General features: G+C 50.3%; 1 protein-coding gene across 1 annotated transcript in view; it reads left to right on the top strand.

Annotated features, from left to right (window-relative positions):
- Nucleotides 1-452: 452 nt before the first annotated feature.
- The window catches only part of PLA2G4D (phospholipase A2 group IVD), a 184,471-nt gene continuing 160,601 nt past the window's right edge, over nt 453-24,322 (top strand). Inside the window, exons 1-2 of the mRNA XM_069638290.1 lie at nt 453-604; nt 4,659-4,803. Coding sequence (XP_069494391.1) covers nt 453-604; nt 4,659-4,803 — 297 coding nt within the window. The remainder of the gene's footprint in view (nt 605-4,658; nt 4,804-24,322) is intronic.

The following is a 24,322-nucleotide window of genomic DNA, read 5'->3' as shown; positions in this document are numbered from 1 at the left end:
TCCCTCTTGCCTCTACACCTATTGCGGGTATTGCGCACCTCCCTAGCCTCACATGCGGGGCAGGGTGCGGGGGCTGCTCCCTTGGGGAAAAGGGACAAACTCCTGCAGTGCGTCCCACTATCCTGCACCTTGCAAGTTCTCAAATGAAAGTCAGACAATCAGTACCAATCACTGCTTGGCATAGAGTATATGCTTCCTCTGGTGTAAGCAGTTGCCCGAAAGCGCAAAGATATTTAGACACGGCAGAAGGACTGGAAATACCAGTTCTTTTTGCTGACAGCAGCAGGCCAAGGGAATGGAGGAACCAGGATAAAAGAGATGGGTTGTTTCTCTCTCCCTGTTTAACCTCTCTAATTAGTTAAGGAGTGGGACCAAGAATCAATGTATATGACACCTGCTGGTAACCATCTCTCAGATGAAAGGTAGGAGGCAGGGAGAGCGCGTGCAGCACGATGGACCAGCAGCAGCAGCAAAAGCAGCAGCAAACGCAGCAGCAAAAGCAGCAGCAAAAGCAGCAGCAGCAGCGCGCGAGGGCATCTCTCCCAGAGCAGATATTGAGAACCAGTGACGCTGCGAAGGGCGGCCTCTCATCCTTTCCTTACAGGTAACACCACAGGGAGGCTTTGCTGATGTCACTCTACGCCTGCAAACAGTGCGTGTGTATATCAGTTGAAAGTTCAAGGATGTCACCCTCTGGGTGACCAGGGTCAGCCTGGGGCAAACAATTATCTCAGGCACTTTGAAAAAGTGGCCCACAGTTGCAAATGGGAAGTAATTCCTTTTGCGACAGTCTGTTTGAGTAGTGCCCAAAGGGGAGTTCTTTGATAAAATGTGATGCAAATTGTGCATTTTGAAGAATATTTATTCAGTAACACTGGTCAAAACTACTAGCCGCATGGTAAAGTAACTTATCAAACTGGTACCCCATGGGCCAAAAAAGTGTCCCACTTTGACCAACAAAGTGTCCCACTTTGACCCAAAAAATGGGCCCACGCTAGCAGTTTGCATTTTTGTTTCGATCATTGCCCTATTGTCCCATAGGCCAGCCCGAGCTTGTGGGAGACCAAGTTTCTAGATGACTTTACAATGCCAGGTGACATAGAAATTTAAATGAGAAGTTTATTCTGCATGGTATGTCATATTACTTGCTTCAGTATATATCACAGGGCCCGCAGTAGCAGCTGTGAAGTTATGGTTAAGATGCTCAACCCATAGGAAGAGCGGTTTTTGGGCAGCTTATAAGTTTGGTGCCATTTGACGAATCCTCACCAAACTTTGCAAAAAAAGTATATGGCCCCCTCCGAAGGATTTTGCAAAGTTTGTGTGGTTTCATCAAGGGGTGGTAAAGTTATAGGGGGAGTCTTAAAACTTTTGAAATCTTCGGCATGCAGACTCACTTCTTGACTCAGTGACCAATCAGAGAACCGCGTGACGTTCGCTGACATCATACACGCCCGCTGATTGGTCAATTAAAACGTGAGGTGCTTCAAAACTTTTGAAACGGACGCCATGTTGGATTCACGGATTGCGCCCGTAGTCTATGAAAATTGTGGTAAAATACATTAAAAAACAACATTGCACTTGTCAAACTAATTAAACAATCTCTGGGGAGATGAGGGATGGGGTGATGAGGATGGGATGGGATATGGCCATAAAAAGCCAAAATTCAGGTGTTTTCTTCTCCGAAGTCCGCGAACATCTCAGATGTTTGGGGACATCAGTATGAGTTGCAAAAAAGATGTTTCTTAAAGGACGTTTATAGTTCTTTTATATTTGATAAATGTGGAATTATTAATAACTTATATACAGTGATGTAACATCATGAAGTCTGCGTCTATAATCTTTTTTGCAAACCATTGTGAATATTCATCAAACGGCACGAAAGTTATAAGCCATCTAAAAAATGTTGAGACCTCCCCCCTCTAATTTCGCCCCCCCCTGACAAAATCCCACCAAACTTTCAAAAAATATTCAAAGCTGGGTCCAAAGTCGTTTTACAAACTTGTATGTAGATCCATCAAACGGCAACAAATGTTTAAGCCTTTCAAACATTGTGGGACCGCCCCTCTAATTTTGCCCCCTGTTGGCAAAACAGCACCAAACTTTGCAGAACCATTTGCAGTCAGTCTAAAATTTCAAAATTTCATGCAGTTTCATTGTGTGGCGCCATAGTTATAAGCCATCCAAAAAAAGCTTTTAATCAACCCTATAATGCAGAAATATGCATGGATGTCCTCTAACTTTTGTCAAGTTTGTGAACATCCAAGTAATGTCCCAAACATCTGAGATGTTCGTGGACTTTGGAGAAGAAAAAACACCAGATCTTTGGCTTTTTATGGCCATATCCCATCCCATCCCATCCTCATCACCCCTTACCTCCCCGGAGATTGTTTAATTAGTTGACAAGTGTAATGTATTTTTCAATATATTTTTACCACAATGTTCGCGAACTACATGTGCAGTCCGCGAATCCAACATGGCGTCCATTTCAAAAGTTTTGATGCACTTCACGTTTTTAATTGACCAATCAGCGGGCACGTTCGATGTCAGTGAATGTCACGTGGCTCCCTCATTGGTCTAGAGGTGTCCGTGGACACCGAATCAGGAAGTGAGTCCGTGGACCGGACGCAGATATCACAAATTCTTTCTGACCTACTTTTGGGCCATTTAAAAAAATATCTTCTGCATGCTTTCGGACCAAGCCGCAGCTCCTCAAACAAGTTTGCGGTTTGGGCTGTAGGATTCGTTAAATGAAGCCATAGTTACAAGCCACCCAAAAGCTGCTCTTCCTATGGGTTGAGCATCTTAACCATAACTACACAGCCGCTACCGCAGGCTGGGTTTTGTATTTTATATATATATAACGCCTCGAATGAGGAGGAGTACTGCACTTGGGAGGACCCAGCCTGGGGTCATTTTCTATTTTTGGAATGAATATCCATGTTTTTTAAATGCGATCAAATCTTCCCTGCTGAACAAATAAAGGAAGCAAAGTCAAACAAGAAAACGTTGGTGTGGACTCCAGATTTTCTTTGGTTAATTGGGCGAGTATGGGACAGTGGAGAGTGCAGCTCGAACTTGCTACCTGAAGGTAGAATTGACAATATAATATATATATATATATATATATATATATATATATATTTTTTTTTTTTTTTCTTTCTTTTTACATTTATTTATTTGCATTTGTAAAGCGCCAAGCCTGAGGGGCATCAGGGCGCTGTTGCGAACCGGTTACATGGTACATATACTTAAATCATCAAACATTGCATATCCTTAGAACCTAGGACATTTCTTGGATAAGGAACCAGTGCACCCTTTTTCTAGCTGCAGGAATTTGGTCTTTTTTGGAAATGTTGAGTGAAGCACGTAATGCGTTTGCCTGGATTAGCTGCATTTTGCAGATTTTTTTTTAGAGGTGACTGTGAAGAGGGTGTTGCAATAGTCAAGCCTGGCTCCGTTATTGATCTTTCAATGGTCAGACAACTGGCTGGTGTGAGGTATTGCCTAGCTGCATTGAGAAGTGTGGCCGTATATGCAGCTGGCGAGACAATGGCATTTACTTGTTTGGTCAGTTACAGTGTGGCATTGAGGTGTAATCCCAGTGTTGTCATGGTGGTCGAGACCGGGATTTTGATGCCGTCGATCTGGAATGATGTGTAAAATAGTTGACTTTTTTTAACATTGTAGGCGATCCTACTACCAGAATTTCTGTCTTATCGTCATTTAGGCAGAGGTTGTTCATAGCCATTCAGGTCTGGATGGTGAGGTAGGTCTCATTGATTATCGTTCTTTCTAATATGATCCTGACTGAGGGAGAAGGATTTGGGCGGTGTCGGCAAAGTTGGTGTAGACTATGCCAAGGTCATCCAAGATGTCTAAAAGGGGTTTTGTGAAGATATTGCACAGGGTAGAGGAGACACATGAGCCTTGGGGGACGCCGTATGGTGTGGGTTCTGCTGGAGCGTTTGCCAAGTCCGAGAAGACTCTTAGGGCTCTCCCTTTTAGGAATGAAGTAACTCAGATCATGGCATCCGCTAAGAAATTTGCTGCTGTTGAGTGGTGGTGGCACAGGGTTCTGTGTTTAACCAGGTCAAAAGCCATCGACAGGACAAGGAGTAGGAGTGGGGCAGCCTTGCCTTCGTCTCTGAAGCTGTCCATTTTATTTTTCAGGTCTTATAGGGCGGATTCGGTTCCATAACCAGGTCGAAATCCCAATTGACGTTTCCCTAGTATTTCATTTGATTGCAGGACGAGTTGTAATTGATTGTAAGCTTCCCTGTCAAAGTGTTTTAGCAGGAATGGTACCGTAGTGATCGGCCGGTAGTTGTTAGAGGTTGAAGGGTATAAATTGAGTTTTTTGAGTGATGGGAGAACCCAAGATTCTTTCATTTTGCCAAAAAGGAGGCATTGATGAAGCAGGTAATGAATGGGGCTAAAATGTCAGCCCGGTCTTTGATAATAGGAGCTGGGCAGGTGTCACCTTTGCATTTTGACGGTTTCAACTTGTGGATAATGTTTACTGCGTCTTCGACCGAGATCTCTCTGAATTGGAAAGGTGTTGTTGGATGATTAACGGGGGGAGGTGATGAGATACCAGTGGTAGGTGTCTTGGCCTTGATGTGGCTTTGTTTCAAGTTGATCTTGTCCTGTAATAGATGCATGTTGGCTTTCACAGCTGCTTTGATGCTGGTGTACCATAACTTGCCTTTCTTGATGGTGGACAGAGGGGGAGCTGGGGTTTCTAGTCCTCTAAGGATGCGGAAGATTTCTTGGGAGTTGGATGAGGCATTTGAAATTCAGGTGTGATAAGCTAATGATTTAGCTGCAATAATTGCAAAGTTGTATTTGTCTGCAGTCTTGTAGAAAGTCAGTTTATTGGTTTGGTCTAGAGTTTTTTCCAGGTGGCTTCTGCTTGTTGTTTTTTCGAACGTAAGGCCTGGAGGTCTGAGAAGAACCATGCGTTGTTATGGATGATAGGTTTGGCTTTTCGAAAGGTCAGTGTTGCTATGGCATTCACTGCCTTCGTCAAGTGTCGGAGTAGCGGTCTGCTAGAACATTAGAGTCTGAGGAGGGGGTGTAGTCAAGGCAGAGGGGTGTAGAGGAGGAGCCAAATGCCTCTACCGGAAGTCCCGCCCCCATTTTGCCTATATGTTGGCAACCGGAAATTGTGACATGCGCAAAGCCAATAAGGGAACCTATACCACGAAAAGTCCTTGAAACAAGGTATCCATTGAGAAAACCCTACCTGATGTATCCGCAAAGAAATGAGAGTCTGTGAAGATGCGTGAAAGAGAAGACTGGTGATGTCACTTGAAGCAGAAATGATGCACTCAGAAGAGATGCCAATGAAGAAGGTCAATAGACCTTATAGAATCTGATGGCAAAGTACAGAATAGAGTAACATTTCACAAGCAAAATGAAGATTGCACGTGCGGGAGAGCACTGAAGAAAATGCAAAGCTGTTTTACAATTGTACAGATGCAGTAACGCAAGTAGACTAATCATAAGGCTAGAAATACGTAGTGAATAGACTGCAGGTGGTGCCGCCAATATATATATATATATAAGTGTGTATAGAATCTGGATGTTCCACAACGCATTTTAGCAAACTTGGACCCCGTGAATAGAAGGGCTGAAAGTGTGGCACAGTAGAATAAAACAGCTGACAGTGAAGGAAGATTCGAGAAGGCTTGTCTGGCCCAGTGTCAAGGATTGAAGCAGCCAAGAAACTGGTTATCTATTTGAGGCGATACAGTGAACATGAGAAGCAAGATGGGCCCCTGTTGAGGTGTAATGGTCAAGTTGAAAATAGACTTTCAGCAAGCTACACCAAGACCAGAAGATAAGACCATTCTCACACTCCCTTTTATTCTCAGGCACAGTGATCCTCTGCAAGGACGAATTAAAAGTCTAATTGACTGGCAGACAGCAGGAGTGATGATGGATGCTGGGCTAATTGGGTGAAAAGCCAACCCTCGAGCACCTGGTGTACCAGCTTGCGTGCTGCTAGCGAGTGGAATATTCCAGAAGGGTACAAGCATGCCAACCAATTGTAGAGGGCCACGTAGAAATGAGCCCTATGGTTTGAAAAGCCAATAAAACATTGTCTATTAGTGTGACACGGAAGATGACTTGCACTAGGGGTGGGCATAGCTGACCATCTGACCTTAGAGATCCAATCACAGTCCAGTCCCCCATATAAAGTATACTCAGATGTTTCCCTTAAGCCTATCACATCCCCTAGTAGGTTTTCTTATTTTGCCACATAGTATGACATCACTTATGACAAGTTTTTACTATAAATGTGTGTTTTTTCATGAAAATTGTTGATAGACTTATGATTGTTCGATGTCAGTTGATGCCCATTGTACTCCCTGTTTTAGACAATTGCAATTTAAACAGTTGTGTTTTGCCAACTTCCTGAGTCAGTCTGATTATTGATGTATGAGTAAGATCTGCATCCCCATCCATCTCAGATACTGTTACCTCATCTTAAAGGGCCTACGGGTTCAGGGGTGAGAGGTGGGGGCTGATGGGGTCTCTGGTTATCATGCGGTCACTGTGCATCCACATGGGGTAGTGGGTGGGGTGTGGGCTGAAAGGTCTTAGCTGGTGGGAAGGTGAAGGTGAGGATGTGGTGATCTGACTATATATATATATATACTCTGAATGCTCACTCTGCTGTCAAACACTCCTCTGACATCTGTCTCCTTCTTGAAGGGTTTGACCTGGACGTCCTCGTTCTTACTGAGACGTGGTTCAATGACAGCTCTGTCACTGCTCTTGACATTGTCCTTCCTGAGGGCTACAAAATCCTCTCCAAAACCAGGCCTAACAGGCCTGGGGGTGGAGTGGCTCTGATCGTCCCAGAGTGGGTCCCTGCCTTCATCATTCCAACTCAGTCCCACTCCTCTTTTGAATGCCTCGTCTGTAGGCTTAGGGTCTTGCCTACTCTCTCTCTCTCTCTCTCACCCCTTGCCACTATCTACAGACCCCTTGGCCCTATTTCCCTATTCCTTTCTGAATGGGCCAATCATGCCTCATTCCTTTCAACCTCTTCTTCCAAACTCCTCCTCCTCCTCTGTGACTTTAACATCCACCTCGACTCTCTTGAATCATCCACCTCTCAGTTCCAGGTCCTCTGTGATTCCCTCTCCCTCACTACACTTCCTTCTGGCCCGACTCACTCTGCCGGCCACACTCTTGATGGACTCATCTCTGGTAACATCCCTATCTCTAATCTGGTCACCACCCCCTCTCCTGGTCTGACCACTCTCTCCTTTCCTCCCACCTGGGGCCCATTGGCCATCTAGCCGAGCCACCCCCTGCACTGCCAAACTCCTTCGCTGTCATTCGACCAATGAAGCGAGTGTCAGCTCCCCCCTCCGACCTCCACTCCTGACTCTTCCTCTGACTCTGCCGTTGTTAACCTGCACGTCGCCATCTCGAACACCCTTGCCATCATTGCCCCTACCATGATGATCCCCCTAAAACCTGCCACAAAGAACAACAGCTGGTATGACACTGATCTAGCATTTCTGAAACGCAAATGCAGAGTTGATGAACGGACGTGGCAGACCTTGGGCTTATCCTCTGACAAACTGGACTGCTGCCTGCTCCAAAGGCAATATCGCTTCTCTATCCACTCCAAGAAGTGGGTCCACATCAAAGCCTGCATTTCTGGAGCCATTAACAACATGGCCAAACTTTTCAAAATCTGCAAGGAACTTGCCAATCCACTTGCAGTCTCCATCTGTCTCCTTGCTTCCAAGGCTCTCTGCACTGCCTTGGCCTCCCACTTCACATCCAAAACTCAGGACATCCTGTCCTCCCTCTCCTCCACCCCCAGCTCCTCTCCCTTCGCCTGCTGTCCTACCTCCCCTAGGCCCCTCCTCCCAACTCCTCACTCTCCTCCCTCATGCCCATTACACCAGACAGGGTCTCTAAAATGGTCCGCTGTATGAAGGCCTCCTCCAAACAGGTGCTCCCCTGCTCCTCCAGAACCATTAAGGACAACATCTCCTCTCGCATCCCAGCTCTTGCTGACTTCTGTAACCACTCCTTTGCACTGGCACCTTCCCTCTATCTCTCAAGCATGCCCTTGTGTACCCTCTCTTAGAAAAGCAGTCTGCTGTCCCCTCCTGCCCAGCTAACTATCACTCCATCTCTACTATCCGCTTCCTGGGTAAACTCTTGGAAAAGATGGTCCTTTCACAACTGACCCTCCACACTGATCTTGTTGGTTGCCTTTATGACCCTCAGTCTGGATCCCAGGCATCCAGAGGCATGGAAATTGCTCTCCTGAACACTGATAAACCATGCTTGCAAATCTCGACTCCAACTCTCCTGCTGTTCGGATTCTCCTCAATCTCTCCTCTGCCTTTGACCCGGTCAACCATTCCAGCCTCATAAAACGACCCCATGACATCCTCGCATCACTGACCGGGCACTGGATTGGTTGACCTCTTCCCTCACTAACCTCCCTTCCCAGCTGCAACTAGGCCCTTGCTCCTCCACCACCACCCTCTCTACCTGTGGCATCTCCAGGGCTCTATGCTATCGCCATGGCTCTTCAATATCTATCTCGCCCCTCTTGATCACCTGATCTCCTCCTTCTCCCCTCATTTCCAGGATTATGCTGAGGACACACAGCTTTCCTTCAAACTTCCCTCTACTACCTCCTCTTCCTCCTCTCTGATCCTTGACTGTCTGTCCTACATCCAGGCATGTGTGCAGTGAATGATCTTTGTCTTAATGCCAGTAAGAGAGAGATTCTCCTCATCAGGACGCCTGCACCCTTTTTTCCTCCTACCCTCCAGCCACCCTCTTTTGGCCCTCTATCCCCACCATCTTGTGAGGCCAAAGACCTTGGACCATCTTCAACTCTGCTCTCTCCTTCAATCCTCACATCATGGACCTTACCAAGAATTCCCACTTCCAGATGTACCTCCTCAGAGGGATTCTTCCTTTTATCACCTTCCCCCAGAAGCTCAATGCCACCAGAGCTCTGGTCCTCTCCAGGCTGGACTACTGCAACAGCCTTGTTCTCATTCTCTCTCTTTTCTCCCTTCGCCCACTCACTCCAGCTAATCCAGAATAGGGCTGCAAGATTTATCCTTGGCCTCAAGCCCAGGGACCGTATCTCTCCAGCCCTAAAATCTCTCCACTTGCTCTCAGTGGTTGCAAGAACCAAATTCAAGACCTTCTGCATCATCCACAAGGCCTTCTGAGGCCTGGGACCATGCTATCTCCATATTTCACTGACTAAATACTCGCCCTACGCGCCTTTAACTCAAACTCCCTGACTGTCAAATGCCTCTCCAAGCAGAGACTGGGGGGCAGGTCCCGTCCTCGGCTGGTGCCTCCCTCTGGAACAGCCTCCCTGCCCCACTGAGACTTGAGCCGGACCTCCTGAAATTCTAGGAACTGCTCAAAACTCTGCTCTTCTCTATCTCTTTCCCTCTCTCCCTTCCCTGCTAATCACCCCACTGCAACTGTGTCCAGTGGCCTGATCCTCATGAACCTCACAGGATCCCAGGCCCTTCTTCCCAGTCAATACTAGCACCCCTTCCCCCACTGCACAGCTCTTGGTGGCTACACATCCCACCCTTTTGAGTCGCCTGTACTAGCACTTATCCTGAGGTTCTCCTGCGGGGCTCCCTCTGTGGCCCTCCTCCTGCACTTGTCCACTCCTCTGCTCCCCCTTCCAGCCCCATCCCCTGCACTTCTCTTCAATGCACTGCACGTCCGAATGCCACAAAGCCTAGTAGGACCTCGACTGTATATTTACTGTTTTGCCATTGTTATTATTTCCCCTGTTTCCTTCCCATTAGCCTTGTGGCGCTTTGAAGCACAGTTCTGCTGTATAAAGCGCCTTACAATTAAATAAATAAAATAAATACTTGCCATAGTCAAACTACTGAAACGATTCTAAAATTTGGCTGTATAGTAATTAAACTTCTACTCTAGTCTTTTCCAAATACCTCCCGCAGGAAAAGGAACTGGGGGTTTAATCATTGTGAGGTATGAGCATTACTATTGGAAAGCACCCATTTACTCCTCGGGACAGCTGTGCCTAACCGAACCTCAAGAGTTACACCAGTGCTACCTATTCACACGTTGCCTAATTTATTTGAATGTTTAAAGTTTGGTATTGCACGTGTTTTGTATGTATATATATATGATATGATATGATATGGCATTTATAACGCGCCTATACACAAGTCTTTCAAGGCACGACGAGGCAGAGGGGGGGACAAGGGGAGACAGACAACGATCCTACTAGGCCAGGTGTCATTCAGATCGCGCAAGTGCAAGGGTAGAGGGGAGGGGAAAAGTGCAAGGGGGAAAGGGAGAGGGGAAGTGCAGTATATGGTTTGTAGAATAGCAAAAAATAAATAATAAGAGCCAGCTGGTGGCAAGTGCAAGGTAAGTGCAGACAATTGCTGGGAAGGGGGGCTGTAGGGATACAGAAACAGTCCCACAGTGCAGGGGTTGCCAGGGAGGCAGTGCGGGGGAGAGTGGCTGGGCCAAGGACCGAGTTCGGTGGGTGGCCCAGTAGCAGATTCAGTGCAGTTTCAGTAAATTTAGCAGGGTAGAGGGGGAGAGAAAGCGGAGGCAAAGAGGAAGGTTTTGAGGTGCTTCCGGAACCGGAGATGGTTCTCCTCAAGTTTCAGGGAGGCAGGAAGGCTGTTCCAGAGGGAGGCCCCTGCAGTGGAAAGAGATCTGCCCCCAACTCGTTGCTTGGAGAAGCGGCTGACCCTGATGGAGTTGGAGGCGGATGAGCGGAGAGCTCGAACAGGAAGATACTTTGGAAGAGAGAGTTGAAGGTATTTTGGCCCAAGGCCCCAGAAGGCCTTGTGGACAATGCAGAGGGTTTTGAACTTAATCCTCGCAGCCACTGGGAGCCAGTGTAGCGATTTCAGTCCTGGAGAGATACGGTCCCTGGGCTTGAGGCCAAGGACAAGTCTCGCAGTCCTGTTCTGAATGAGTTGTAAAGGGCAGAGAGTAGAGGCAGGCAGATTTAGATAGAGGCTGTTACAGTAGTCTAGCTTCGAGAGAACCAGGGCTCTGGAGACAGTGAGCTTCTGGGGGAAGGAGAGGAAAGGAAGGATACCTCTGAGGAGGTGTAGCTGGTAGTGTGACTTCTTAGAGACGTCAGATATGTGAGGAGAGAAGGAGAGTATGGAGTCCAAGATGACCCCGAGGTTTTTTGCCTTGCAGGTAGGAGCAGGAAGGGGGCCAAGAGAGGCCGGCCAGAGAGCTGCAGGGAAGGAGGGAGTGGGTGTGCCGATGAGTAGAATCTCAGTCTTACTGGCATTAAGGCAGAGGTAATTGGCGGCACACCATTCCTGGATAGCAGAAAGACAGTCAGAGATGAGGGAAGGAGAAGAGGAGGCCGAGGGTAGCCTGAAAATGAGCTGGGTGTCATCCGCATAGCACTGAAAATTGGGGCAGAGAGCGGCGATGCGGTGGGCAAGAAGTGCCAGGAACTGGTTAAACAGCCAGGGAGAGAGGTTAGATCCCTGGGGGACACCACAGGTAGAGAAAAAGATGTCGGAGAGGAAGGACCCCAGTTGGACCTGGGAGGGTCGATTGGAGAGGAAAGAGGTCAGCCACGCCAGAGCCTGACCAGTGATACCCAGGTTATCACAGAGACGGTTGAGCAGGATGGCATGATTGACAGTATCAAAGGCAGAAGAGAGATCAAGTAAAATGAGAACACATGGGGCCTCATTACATGGATGGCGGTAAGGATTTACCGGTACCGGTAAAATACTGGTACCGGTAAATCCTTACCGCCTTACTACGAGGTCCCTTAGCGGGTTGGGGGATTTAATGCCTGCTTTTTGCAGGCGTTAAAAACCAACCCGCAAAGGGACGCAGGGAGCTAATTACGGTACCGCAATTTGCGGTACCGTAATTAGCACCTTCCCCATTCCCATTTCGCCCTATGGGGCAAAAATGGGAATGGGGAAGGGCAATGGTGGAAGGGGGAATTACCGCCCCGCCAACCTTGGAATGGGGCGGTAATTCCCCTTTCCGCCAAGGCCGCGCCGGTATTTTACCGGCATGAACCATGGCGCTAATAGCGCCATGGTTCTCCGCCATCCGTGTAATGAGGCCCATGGAATATTAGAGTCAAGGTTCGAGAGCAGGTCCTCACGGATGTTCAGGAGAGCAGTTTCCGTGCTTCTAGCGGCTCTGAAGCCAGATCGATGGTCGTGAACACTACCAACAGATTTTGCATGGAGATTAAGCTGGGAGATGGCCAGTTTCTCCAGGAGCTTGCCTAGGAAGAGAGTGATAGAGATTAGGCGATAGTTAGCCGGGCAAGAGGGGATGGAAGAGGGTTTCTTAAGAAGGGGGTGCACAAGGGAGTGCTTGAGGGGGGATGGGAAGACTCCAGAGGCAAAGGAGTGATTGCAGAAGTCAGCCAGGGCAGGAGCCAAGGAGTCGATGTGGTCCTTGATAGTTTTGGAGGAGCATGGGTGGACCTGTTTTGACAAGACTTTCATAGATCGGACTTGTCTCGAAACCTCGTCAGCAGAAAAAAGGGGAAAGGCAGAGAAGGGGGGAGGAGGGGTGGCTGCAGAAGGGCCAGAGGAAGAGCAGGGAATAGAGGGGGGGAGGTGATAGGAGGAGAGTGAGGACAGGATGTCCTGAGTTTTTGAGATGAAGTGAGAGACCAGTGCCGTACAGAGGGCCTGGGAGGGGACAGGAGAGGTAGAGACTGCAGCAGGGTTGGCCAGCTCCTTGCAGATTTTAAAGAGTTCGGCCGAATTGTTAGATGCCGCGGAGATGCAGGCTTGGATAAGGGCTTTCTTCTTGGTGAGAACGGAGAGCCGGTATTGCCTTTGGAGCAGGCGGCAGGCCAGTTTGTCAGAGGATGAAAATGAAGCACGCCATTTACTCTCTGCCACCCTGCACTTGCGTTTAAGGGTGACGAGATCCGAGTCATACCAGGAGTTACATTTGGCTTTGTGCTTCAGGCGGATTCTCATGACAGGGGCAAGAACATCAAGAGTATCAGATATAGCAGAGTGAAGAGTGGAGAGGGCTGTGTCACGGTTGGGAGTCAGCCGAAGGGGGAGGGTGGGGCGAGAAGGTTGCAGCGAAAGCCTCAACTGACACACACTTCATGGGTCAGATGACCGAGAAGGAGGGTGGCAGTGATTAGGGTGGCATTGCCTGTGGGGTAGGGAAGGTGAGGTGGGAGGATAAGAGAAAGTGATCGCTCCAGGAGAGAGGAGTGGAGAGAGGGACAGAGAGGGGAAGGTCAGAAGAGATCAGAGCATCAAGAGTGTGCCCTGCAGAATGAGACGGCCCAGACGGGAGAATAGAGAGTGAGAGTCGCAGAGGTTGCGAAAGAGTCCAGAGGGGGGACAGGAGGCATCCAGGTGGATGTTGAAATCTCCAAGAAAGAGGAGTTGAGTGGTTGAGGACAGGAGTGAGGAGGAGAGGTCCGCCCACTCGGAGAGGAAGGGGGAAATTTGACCAGGTGGCCGATAGATAGTAGCCACGGAAAGGGAATGGCTGGGAGAGAGAGAGAGTCGGCAGACAAGCCGTTCAAAAGAGGAGTAAGTCTGCGTAGGAGTGACAGTGGCAGGAATCCACTCAGGGAAGATAAGGGCCACCCCCCCCCCCCCAGCACGGTTGGGCCTGGGCAAGGAGAGGATCTTGTAGCCATCAGGTAGGAGTGTGTCAAAGCTGGTGACAGAGCTGTCAGTGAACCATGTCTCAGTGAGACCGAGGACGTCAAGGTCCAGTTCCTCCAGAAGGCGACAGATGTCAGAGTAATGTTTGACGACAGAGCGAGAGTTAAGAGTGGCAATGTGGAGAAGGTTGCCAACCTTGAAGGACTTCCGGGGAGGGGTACAGATCAGAGGTACGCCCTGCGGCGGTGAAGGAGCACAAGAGGGGGCAGGGAGGGAGGATGGAGGCAAGGTAGCGAAGGACAGAGGAGGGGGGACAGCAGGAGAGGAAAGGAAGTTGATGAGGCGCGGTAAGCGTCTATCGAAGAGGTGAAGGTTGGCCTGAGGGCCTTGGACCAAGACGGTCCCATTTGCCTAGACATTAATAATGGCCTTAGAGGAGTGGAAGGAAGCCAAGAGGACATCCCAATGGGTGCCACCATTAATGGGAGAAGAGGAGAAAGGAGAGAGCACAGAGACCATATGAAGGGTCCATAGGTCAGGAGAAGGCACGAAGAAGAGGATGTCAGTGAGAGTTTCCTTGGAGGAGGCACTGGTGTAGGTGTCAGCAATAGGGAGGCCTGGGTTAGAGACCAGGATGTCCTTTTTAAACGTTTTCCTACCAGATTTAGTGAGGAGAGCAGGATAGTCAATGGAGAAGCAATTAGAGAAGATAGGCGAGATAGAGAGCACCATAGAATAGGAGGGACAAGACAGACGAGTGCAAGCGGACAGGGAGTGAGCGGCAAGCCCTGGTTTACATATTATATATACCGTCTCACACTGTGTCTTTACACTTTTCAACAAGCGCTTTGTTCAAATCTTAATGGGACTCTTTAGGAGTAGGGCGGTGACAGTCAAACATGGTGTCAGTGAATTTTCCACCGTTCTTACCACACCGGCATGTTATGAGGTTGGGATGAATCAGAGGAAATACCTCCAGAACTTGGCTAGAGGTATTCCCTCCAGAAACTGGAGGCCTTATCTCCAGTGAAGTTACCACCTTCAATAATGCCTCCATTTGCCGATGTAGTGAATAACCACAATTTACCAAGATTACACATGGTGGTAACAATGAACACGTTTGGTGGACTCATTTCTGGTAATTCCAACACACACCTGATGAGACCCATACATTCATATGATGAAGTTCCACTGTGGCTGCAGGGTGGAGCAAGCAGCACCTGAGAACCCCAGGTTCCTCCATGGCTGCTGGCCAATGACCGGAAGTACTGATGCCTCTTGCACCTGTTATTAATTACCGCATGCGGATGACACTGCGCGTTGCATAACGCACGACGACCACATTTTTCCTATGTGACACAATTGCTCCTGACACTTCTCCCAGGTGCACACGAGGAGATGATTGCAACCTCGGAGGATGACTCGAAGCAGAATGTGTCCACCTGGTGCTGACACTGATGTGGCAATGAGTGGAGCCCAGGACGCAGTGTAGAAGTCTGTTTACATCACCACTTCCTGCTCGCCTGCTCGGGGACACTGGCAAGCGCTCCCTGGCAAGTGGTTGCGAAAGGGCACTGCCAGCAAATGACTAGATAAACTGGCATTTGGGTTTCATCATCTGAGAGCTCAGGTGCAGAGGAGTTGCACATTTCAATTTCCCAAAAGCAGACTAACTTCATCACCCAGACCGGTGCTTTCTTCTCACTTGAAAATAAAAATCATTCATTCATATAACACTATTAATTCAGAAATGTGCAATTAATTGTGAATTGTTGGTAGTAAAAATGCATGTTATCATATTAAGACAAGCTTGTGTTGTTTGCGCACTCGCACTTTCCCCCATTACACAGCTGTTCAGTCTAATATGGACGTTCATATGCACACAATAAAGGGCATGAATATAGCGCTGTATTGTGGACTGAACCACCTTAGAGCGCTATTCACCTGCCAGAGGATTGGTGAGTGGCTGCTTGAGAATGACATGACCACTAGGGGCGCTATTCACCTGCCAGAGGATGGGGAGTGGCCCCTTGAGAATGACTTGACCAGAAGGGGCGCTATTCACCTTCCAGAGGATTAGTGACTGGCCCCCTTGAGAATGACTTGACCAGCAGGGGCGCTATTCACCTGCCAGAGGATTGGTGAGTGGCCGCTTGAGAATGACTTGACCAGCAGGAGTGCTATTCACCTTCCAGAGGATGGTGAGTGGCCCCTTGAGAATGACTTGACCAGCAGGGGCGCTATTCGCCTGCCAGAGGATTGGTGAGTGGCCGCTTGAGAATGACTTGACCAGCAGGGGCGCTATTCAACTTCCAGAGGATGGTGAGTGGCCCCTTGAGAATTACTTGACCAGCAGGGGCGCTATTCACCTGCCAGAGGATTGGTGACTGGCACCCTTGAGAATGACTTGACCAGCAGGGGCGCTATTCACCTGCCAGAGGATGGTGAGTGGCCCCTTGAGAATTACTTGACCAGAAGGGGCGCTATTCACCTGCCATGGTATTGGTGAGTGGCCCCTTGAGAATGACTTGACCAGCAGGGGCGTTATTCACCTGCCAGGGGATTGGTGACTGGCCCCCTTGAGAATGATGTGTTTGTTTGTTTGTTTATTTTATTTGTAAACTTCCCCAGCCTTTGCCCAGCAGGGGCGCTATTCACCTGCCAGAGGATTAGTGAGGTGCCCATTGAGAATTATTTCAACAGCGGGGGCGCTATTCACCTGCCAGAGGATTGGTGAGTGGCCCCTTGAGAATGATTTGCCCAGCAGAGGCGCTATTCACCTGCCAGAGGATTGGTGACTGGCCCCTTGAGAATGACTTGACCAGCAGGGACGCTATTCACCTGCCAGAAGATTGATGAGTGGCCTCTTGAGAAGGACTTGACCAGCAGGGGCGCTATTCACCTGCCAGAGGATGGTGAGTGGCCCCTTGAGAATTACTTGACCAGAAGGGGCGCTATTCACCTGCCATGGTATTGGTGAGTGGCCCCTTGAGAATGACTTGAACAGCAGGGGCGTTATTCACCTGCCAGGGGATTGGTGACTGGCCCCCTTGAGAATGACCTGACCAGCAGGGCAGCTATTCACCCGCCAGAGGACAGTAAGTGGCCTCTTGAGAATGATGTGTTTGTTTGTTTGTTTATTTTATTTGTAAACTTCCCCAGCATTTGCCCAGCAGGGGCGCTATTCACCTGCCAGAGGATTAGTGAGGTGCCCATTGAGAATTATTTCAACAGCGGGGGCGCTATTCACCTGCCAGAGGATTGGTGAGTGGCCCCTTGAGAATGATTTGCCCAGCAGAGGCGCTATTCACCTGCCAGAGGATTGGTGACTGGCCCCTTGAGAATTACTTGACCAGCAGGGACGCTATTCACCTGCCAGAAGATTGATGAGTGGCCTCTTGAGAATGACTTGACCAGCAGGGGCGCTATTCACCTGCTAGAGGATTGGTGACTGGCCCCCTTGAGAATGACTTGACCAGCAGGGGCGCTATTCACCTGCAAGAGGATGGTGACTGGCCCCCTTGAGAATGATTTGCCCAGCAGGGGCGCTATTCAACTGCCAGAGGATTAGTGAGGTGCCCATTGAGAATTATTTCAATAGCGGGGCGCTATTCACCTGCGAGAGCATTGGTGAGGGGCCCCCTTGAGAATGACTTGACCAGCAGTGACGCTATTCACCTGCCAGAGGATGGTGAGTGGCCCTTGAGTATAATTTGACCAGCAGGGACGCTATTCACCTACCAGAGGATTGGTGAGTGGCCCCTCGAGAATGATTTTCCCAGCAGGGGCGCTATTCGCCTGCCAGAGGATGGTGAGTGGCCCCTTGAGAATTACTTGACCAGCAGTGGCGCTATTCGCTTGCTAGAGGATGGTGAGTGGCCCCTTGAGAATGATTTGAGCAGCAGGGACGCTATTCACCTGCCAGAGGATTGGTGAGTGGCCCCTTGAGAATGATTTGCCCAGCAGGGGCGCTATTCGCCTGCCAGAGGATGGTGAGTGGCACCTTGAGAATTACTTGACCAGCAGGGTCGCTATTCACCTGCCAGAGGATTGGTGACTGGCCCCCTTGAGAATGACTTGACCAGCAGGGACGCTATTCACCTGCCAGAGGATGGTGAGTGGCCCCTTGAGAATTACTTGACCAGCAGGGGTGCTATTCACCTGCCATGGTATTGGTGAGTGGCCCCTTGAGAATGACTTGACCAGCAGGGGCGTTTTTCACCTGCCAGGGGATTGGTGACTGGCCCCTTGAGAATGACCTGACCAGCAGGGGCGCTATTAACCTGCCAGAGGACAGTGAGTGGCCTCTTCAGAATGATTTGCCCAGCAGGGGCGCTATTCAACTGCCAGAGGATTAGTGAGGTGCCCATTGAGAATTATTTCAACAGCGGGGGCGCTATTCACCTGCCAGAGGATTGGTGAGGGGCCGCTTGAGAATGACTTGACCAGCAGGAGTGCTATTCACCTTCCAGAGGATGGTGAGTGGCCCCTTGAGAATGACTTGACCAGCAGGGGCGCTATTCGCCTGCCAGAGGATTGGTGAGTGGCCGCTTGAGAATGACTTGACCAGCAGGGGCGCTATTCAACTTCCAGAGGATGGTGAGTGGCCCCTTGAGAATTACTTGACCAGCAGGGGCGCTATTCACCTGCCAGAGGATTGGTGACTGGCACCCTTGAGAATGACTTGACCAGCAGGGGCGCTATTCACCTGCCAGAGGATGGTGAGTGGCCCCTTGAGAATTACTTGACCAGAAGGGGCGCTATTCACCTGCCATGGTATTGGTGAGTGGCCCCTTGAGAATGACTTGACCAGCAGGGGCGTTATTCACCTGCCAGGGGATTGGTGACTGGCCCCCTTGAGAATGACCTGACCAGCAGGGCAGCTATTCACCCGCCAGAGGACAGTAAGTGGCCTCTTGAGAATTATGTGTTTGTTTGTTTGTTTATTTTATTTATAAACTTCCCCAGCATTTGCCCAGCAGGGGCGCTATTCACCTGCCAGAGGATTAGTGAGGTGCCCATTGAGAATTATTTCAACAGCGGGGGCGCTATTCACCTGCCAGAGGATTGGTGAGTGGCCCCTTGAGAATGATTTGCCCAGCAGAGGCGCTATTCACCTGCCAGAGGATTGGTGACTGGCCCCTTGAGAATGACTTGACCAGCAGGGACGCTATTCACCTGCCAGAATATTGATGAGTGGCCTCTTGAGAATGACTTGACCAGCAGGGGCGCTATTCACCTGCTAGAGGATTGGTGACTGGCCCCCTTGAGAATGACTTGACCAGCAGGGGCGCTATTCACCTGCCAGAGGATGGTGACTGGCCCCCTTGAGAATGATTTGCCCAGCAGGGGCGCTATTCAACTGCCAGAGGATTAGTGAGGTGCCCATTGAGAATTATTTCAATAGCGGGGCGCTATTCACCTGCAAGAGCATTGGTGAGGGGCCCCCTTGAGAATGACTTGACCAGCAGTGACGCTATTCACCTGCCAGAGGATGGTGAGTGGCCCTTGAGTATAATTTGACCAGCAGGGAAGCTATTCACCTACCAGAGGATTGGTGCGTTGCCTCTTGAGAATTATTTGACCAGCAGGGACGCTATTCACCTGCCAGAGGATTGGTGAGTGGCCCCTCGAGAATGATTTGCCCAGCAGGGGCACTATTCGCCTGCCAGAGGATGGTGAGTGGCCCCTTGAGAATGACTTGACCAGCAGGGCCACTATTCACTTGCCAGAAGATTGATGAGTGGCCTCTTGAGAATGGCTTGTCCAGCAGGGGCGCTATTCACCTGCCAGAGGATTGGTGACTGGCCCCCTTGAGAATGACTTGACCAGCAGGAGCGCTATTCACCTGCAAGAGGATGGTGACTGGCCCCCTTGAGAATGATTTGCCCAGCCGGGGCCCTATTTAACTGCCAGAGGATTAGTGAGGTGCCCATTGAGAATTATTTCAACAGCGGGGGCGCTATTCACCTGCCAGAGCATTGGTGAGGGGCCCCCTTGAGAATGACTTGACCAGCAGGGACGCTATTCACCTGCCAGAGGATTGGTGAGTGGCCCCTCGAGAATGATTTGCCCAGCAGGGGCACTATTCGCCTGCCAGAGGATGGTGAGTGGCCCCTTGAGAATGACTTGACCAGCAGGGCCGCTATTCACTTGCCAGAAGATTGATGAGTGGCCTCTTGAGAATGGCTTGTCCAGCAGGGGCGCTATTCACTTGCCAGAAGATTGATGAGTGGCCTCTTGAGAATGGCTTGTCCAGCAGGGGCGCTATTCACCTGCCAGAGGATTGGTGACTGGCCCCCTTGAGAATGACTTGACCAGCAGGAGCGCTATTCAGCTGCAAGAGGATGGTGACTGGCCCCCTTGAGAATGATTTGCCCAGCCGGGGCCCTATTTAACTGCCAGAGGATTAGTGAGGTGCCCATTGAGAATTATTTCAACAGCGGGGGCGCTATTCACCTGCCAGAGCATTGGTGAGGGGCCCCCTTGAGAATAACTTGACCAGCAGGGACGCTATTCACCTGCAAGAGGATGGTGACTGGCCCCTTGAGTATAATTTGACCAGAAGGGACGCTATTCACCTACCAGAGGATTGGTGCATGGACTCTTGAGAATTAATTGACCAGCAGGGGCGCTATTCGCTTGCTAGAGGATGGTGAGTGGCCCCTTGAGAATGATTTGAGCAGCAGGGACGCTATTCACCTGCCAGAGGATTGGTGAGTGGCCCCTTGAGAATGATTTGCCCAGCAGGGGCGCTATTCGCCTGCCAGAGGATGGTGAGTGGCACCTTGATAATTACTTGACCAGCAGGGTCGCTATTCACCTGCCAGAGGATTGGTGACTGGCCCCCTTGAGAATGACTTGACCAGCAGGGACCCTATTCACCTGCCAGAGGATGGTGAGTGGCCCCTTGAGAATTACTTGACCAGCAGGGGTGCTATTCACCTGCCATGGTATTGGTGAGTGCCCCTTGAGAATGACTTGACCAGCAGGGGCGTTTTTCACCTGCCAGGGGATTGGTGACTGGCCCCTTGAGAATGACCTGACCAGCAGGGGCGCTAATAACCTGCCAGAGGACAGTGAGTGGCCTCTTCAGAATGATTTGCCCAGCAGGGGCGCTATTCAACTGCCAGAGGATTAGTGAGGTGTCCATTGAGAATTATTTCAACAGCGGGGGCGCTATTCACCTGCCAGAGGATTGGTGAGGGGCCCCCTTGAGAATGACTTGACCAGCAGGGACGCTATTCACCTGCCAGAGGATGGTGAGTGGCCCCTTGAGTATAATTTGACCAGCAGGGACGCTATTCACTTACCAGAGGATTGGAGCGTGGCCTCTTGAGAATGTTTTGACCAGCAGGGGCGCTATTCGCCTGCTAGAGGATGGTGAGTGGCCCCTTGAGAATGATTTGAGCAGCAGGGACGCAATCACCTGCCAGATGATTGGTGAGTGGCCCCTTGAAAATGATTTGCCGAGCAGGGGCGCTATTCGCCTGCCAGAGGATGGTGAGTGGCCCCTTGAGAATTACTTGACCAGCAGGGTCGCTATTCACCTGCCAGAGGATTGGTGACTGGCCCCCTTGAGAATTACTTGACCAGCAGGGTCGCTATTCACCTGCCAGAGGATTGGTGACTGGCCCCCTTGAGAATGACTTGACCAGCAGGGGTGCTATTCACCTACCAGAGGATTGGTGACTGGCCCCCTTGAGAATGACTTGACCAGCAGGGGCGCTATTCACCTGCCAGAGGATGGTGAGTGGCCCCTTGAGAATTACTTGACCAGCAGGGGCGCTATTCACCTGCCATGGTATTGTTGAGTGGCCCCTTGAGAATGACTTGACTAGCAGGGACGTTTTTCACCTGCCAGGGGATTGGTGACTGGCCCCCTTGAGAATGACCTGACCAGCAGGGGCGCTAATCACCTGACAGAGGACAGTAAGTGGCCTCTTGAGAATGATTTGCCCAGCAGGGCCGCTATTCACCTGCCAGAGGATTAGTGAGGTGCCCATTGAGAATGATTTCAACAGCGGGGGCGCTATTCACCTGCCAGAGGATTAGTGAGAGGCCCTCTTGAGAATGACTTGACCAGCAGGGACGCTATTCACCTGCCAGAGGATGGTGAGTGGCCCCTTGAGAATGACTTGACCAGCAGGGACGCTATTCACCTGCCAGTCTTGCCAGAGGATGGTGAGTGGCCCCTTGAGTATAATTTGACCAGCAGGGACGTTATTCACCTGCCAGAGGATTGGTGAGTGGCCCCTTGAGAATGATTTGACCAGCAGGGGCGCTATTCACCTGCCAGAGGATTGGTGCATGGCCTCTTGAGAATGACTTGACCAGCAGGGGCGCTATTCACCTGCCAGAGGATTGGTGAGTGGCCCCTTGAGAATGACTTGACCAGCAGGGGCGCTATTCACCTGCCAGAGGATTTGTGACTGGCCCCCTTGAGAATGATTTGCCCAGCAAGGGCGTTATTCACCTGCCAGGGCATTGGTGAGTGGCCCCTTTAGAATGACTTGACCAGCAGGGGCGTTATTCACCTCCCAGGAGACAGTGAGTGGCCTCTTGAGAATGATTTGCCCACAGGGAAGTTATTCACTTCCCAGGGGACAGTGAGTGGCCTCTTGAGAATGAATTTCCCACAGGGGCCCTATTAAACTGCCAGAGGATTAGTGAGGTGCCCATTGAGAATTATTTCAACAGCGGGGACGCTATTCACCTGCAAGAGGATGGTGACTGGCCCCCTTGAGAATGACTTGACTAGCAGGGACTGCTATTCACCTCCCAGAGGATTAGTGATTGGTCCCTTGAGAATGATTTGCCCAGCAGGGGCGCTATTCGCCTGCCAGAGGATGGTGCGTGGCCCCTTGAGAATGAATTGACCAGCAGGGGCGCTATTCACCTGCCAGAGGATGGTGAGTGGCCCCTTGAGTATAATTTGACCAGCAGGGACGCTATTCACCTACCAGAGGATTGGTGCATGGCCTCTTGAGAATTATTTGACCAGCAGGGGCGCTATTCGCCTGCTAGAGGATGGTGAGTGGCCCCTTGAGAATGATTTGAGCAGCAGGGACGCTATTCACCTCCCAGAGGATTGGTGAGTGGCCCCTTGAGAATGATTTGCCCAGCAGGGGTGCTATTCGCCTGCCAGAGGATGGTGAGTGGCCCCTTGAGAATGACTTGACCAGCAGGGGCGCTATTCACCTGCCAGAGGATTGGTGCGTGGCCCCTTGAGAATGAATTGACCAGCAGGGGCGCTATTCACCTGCCAGAGGATTGGTGAGTGGCCCCTTGAGAACGATTTACCCAGCAGGGGCGCTATTCACCTGCCAGAGGATGGTGAGTGGCCCCTTGAGAATGATTTGCCCAGCATGGGCGCTATTCACCTGCCAGAGGATTGGTGACTGGCCCTCTTGAGAATGACTTGACCAGCAGGGGCGGTATTCACCTGCCAGAGGATTGGTGAGTGGCCCCTTGAGAATTACTTGACCAGCAGGGGTGCTATTCACCTGCCAGAGGATGGTGAGTGGCCCCTTGAGAATGATTTGAGCAGCAGGGACGCCATTCACCTGCCAGAGGATTGGTGAGTGGCTGCTTGAGAATTACTTGACCAGCAGGGGCGCTATTCACCTGCCAGAGGATGGTGAGTGGCCCCTTGTGAATGACTCGACCAGCAGGGGTGCTATTCACCTGCCAGAGGATGGTGAGTGGCCCCTTGAGAATGAGAATTACTTGACCAGCAGGGGCGCTATTCACCTGCCAGAGGATGGTGAGTGGCCCCTTGTGAATGACTCGACCAGCAGGGGTGCTATTCACCTGCCAGAGGATGGTGAGTGGCCCCTTGAGAATGACTTGACCAGCAGGGGCGCTATTCACCTGCCAGAGGATGGGATTTGAATAGCAGCTTTTTCAAATCTTTGGCGACCTTCATTGGTAACAATATCCAGACCCCTTTTCCAAGGCCCTCTGGAGCCTGTTTCATGGTAGCAGGTGCCACACTCTAAAACGCCCTTTCTATACAGCAGATATGCGCAGCTTGCGGCTCTGCAGATGTTTAGGACGTTGATTCCCATGATCCCTCACCGTCGACTATGCTGCCTAGGGCTGATGGTAGTTGTAGTGCACAGTATCTGCAAAGCCAAAGGTTGCAGACCTCTACCTTTAGAGTGATCTCATTAAAGTTTGGGGTTTCCTATAAGATCGGGAGGCTGAAGGCTGTGACAGGATCCTTCTTACAAGGAGCTGGATTTACCCCGAAAGCTTAAAATGTCAGGAACTCAGTTTTGACTATGATATGTTCATATAATGGAACAATATCCAGACCATTGAGACATGGGGCCTCATTATGAGTTTGGCAACGTGGTAAAAAAAACTGTCAGTGACAGAATTATCACCACATTTAATGCACCACCAAATTCCGAGTTTGGAAGGAAAGTGGAGGAAAAAACTCCAGCACTTGGCTGGAGGGTTTCTTCACCTCACTGTAAAAATAAATCGAGGAATTAGTGACGGCAGAATAATGCGCTGACTTCGTGAATGGGAGCCCACTCCGTCGACCCGCCGGTCACAATTTGTGGGTTTGCGGCCAAAGTGAGTGGCGGAGCGGTAGAGGAATATGTAACATTAGCATAAGCACAAGGATGCCCCCAGTTTTTCTTTCCCTA

This window comes from Ambystoma mexicanum, chromosome 14 (genome assembly GCF_040938575.1).
Source record: "Ambystoma mexicanum isolate Mex_15411 chromosome 14, UKY_AmexF1_1, whole genome shotgun sequence".
Taxonomy (NCBI): domain Eukaryota; kingdom Metazoa; phylum Chordata; class Amphibia; order Caudata; family Ambystomatidae; genus Ambystoma; species Ambystoma mexicanum.
This window is presented reverse-complemented; position numbering and strand designations above follow the sequence as displayed.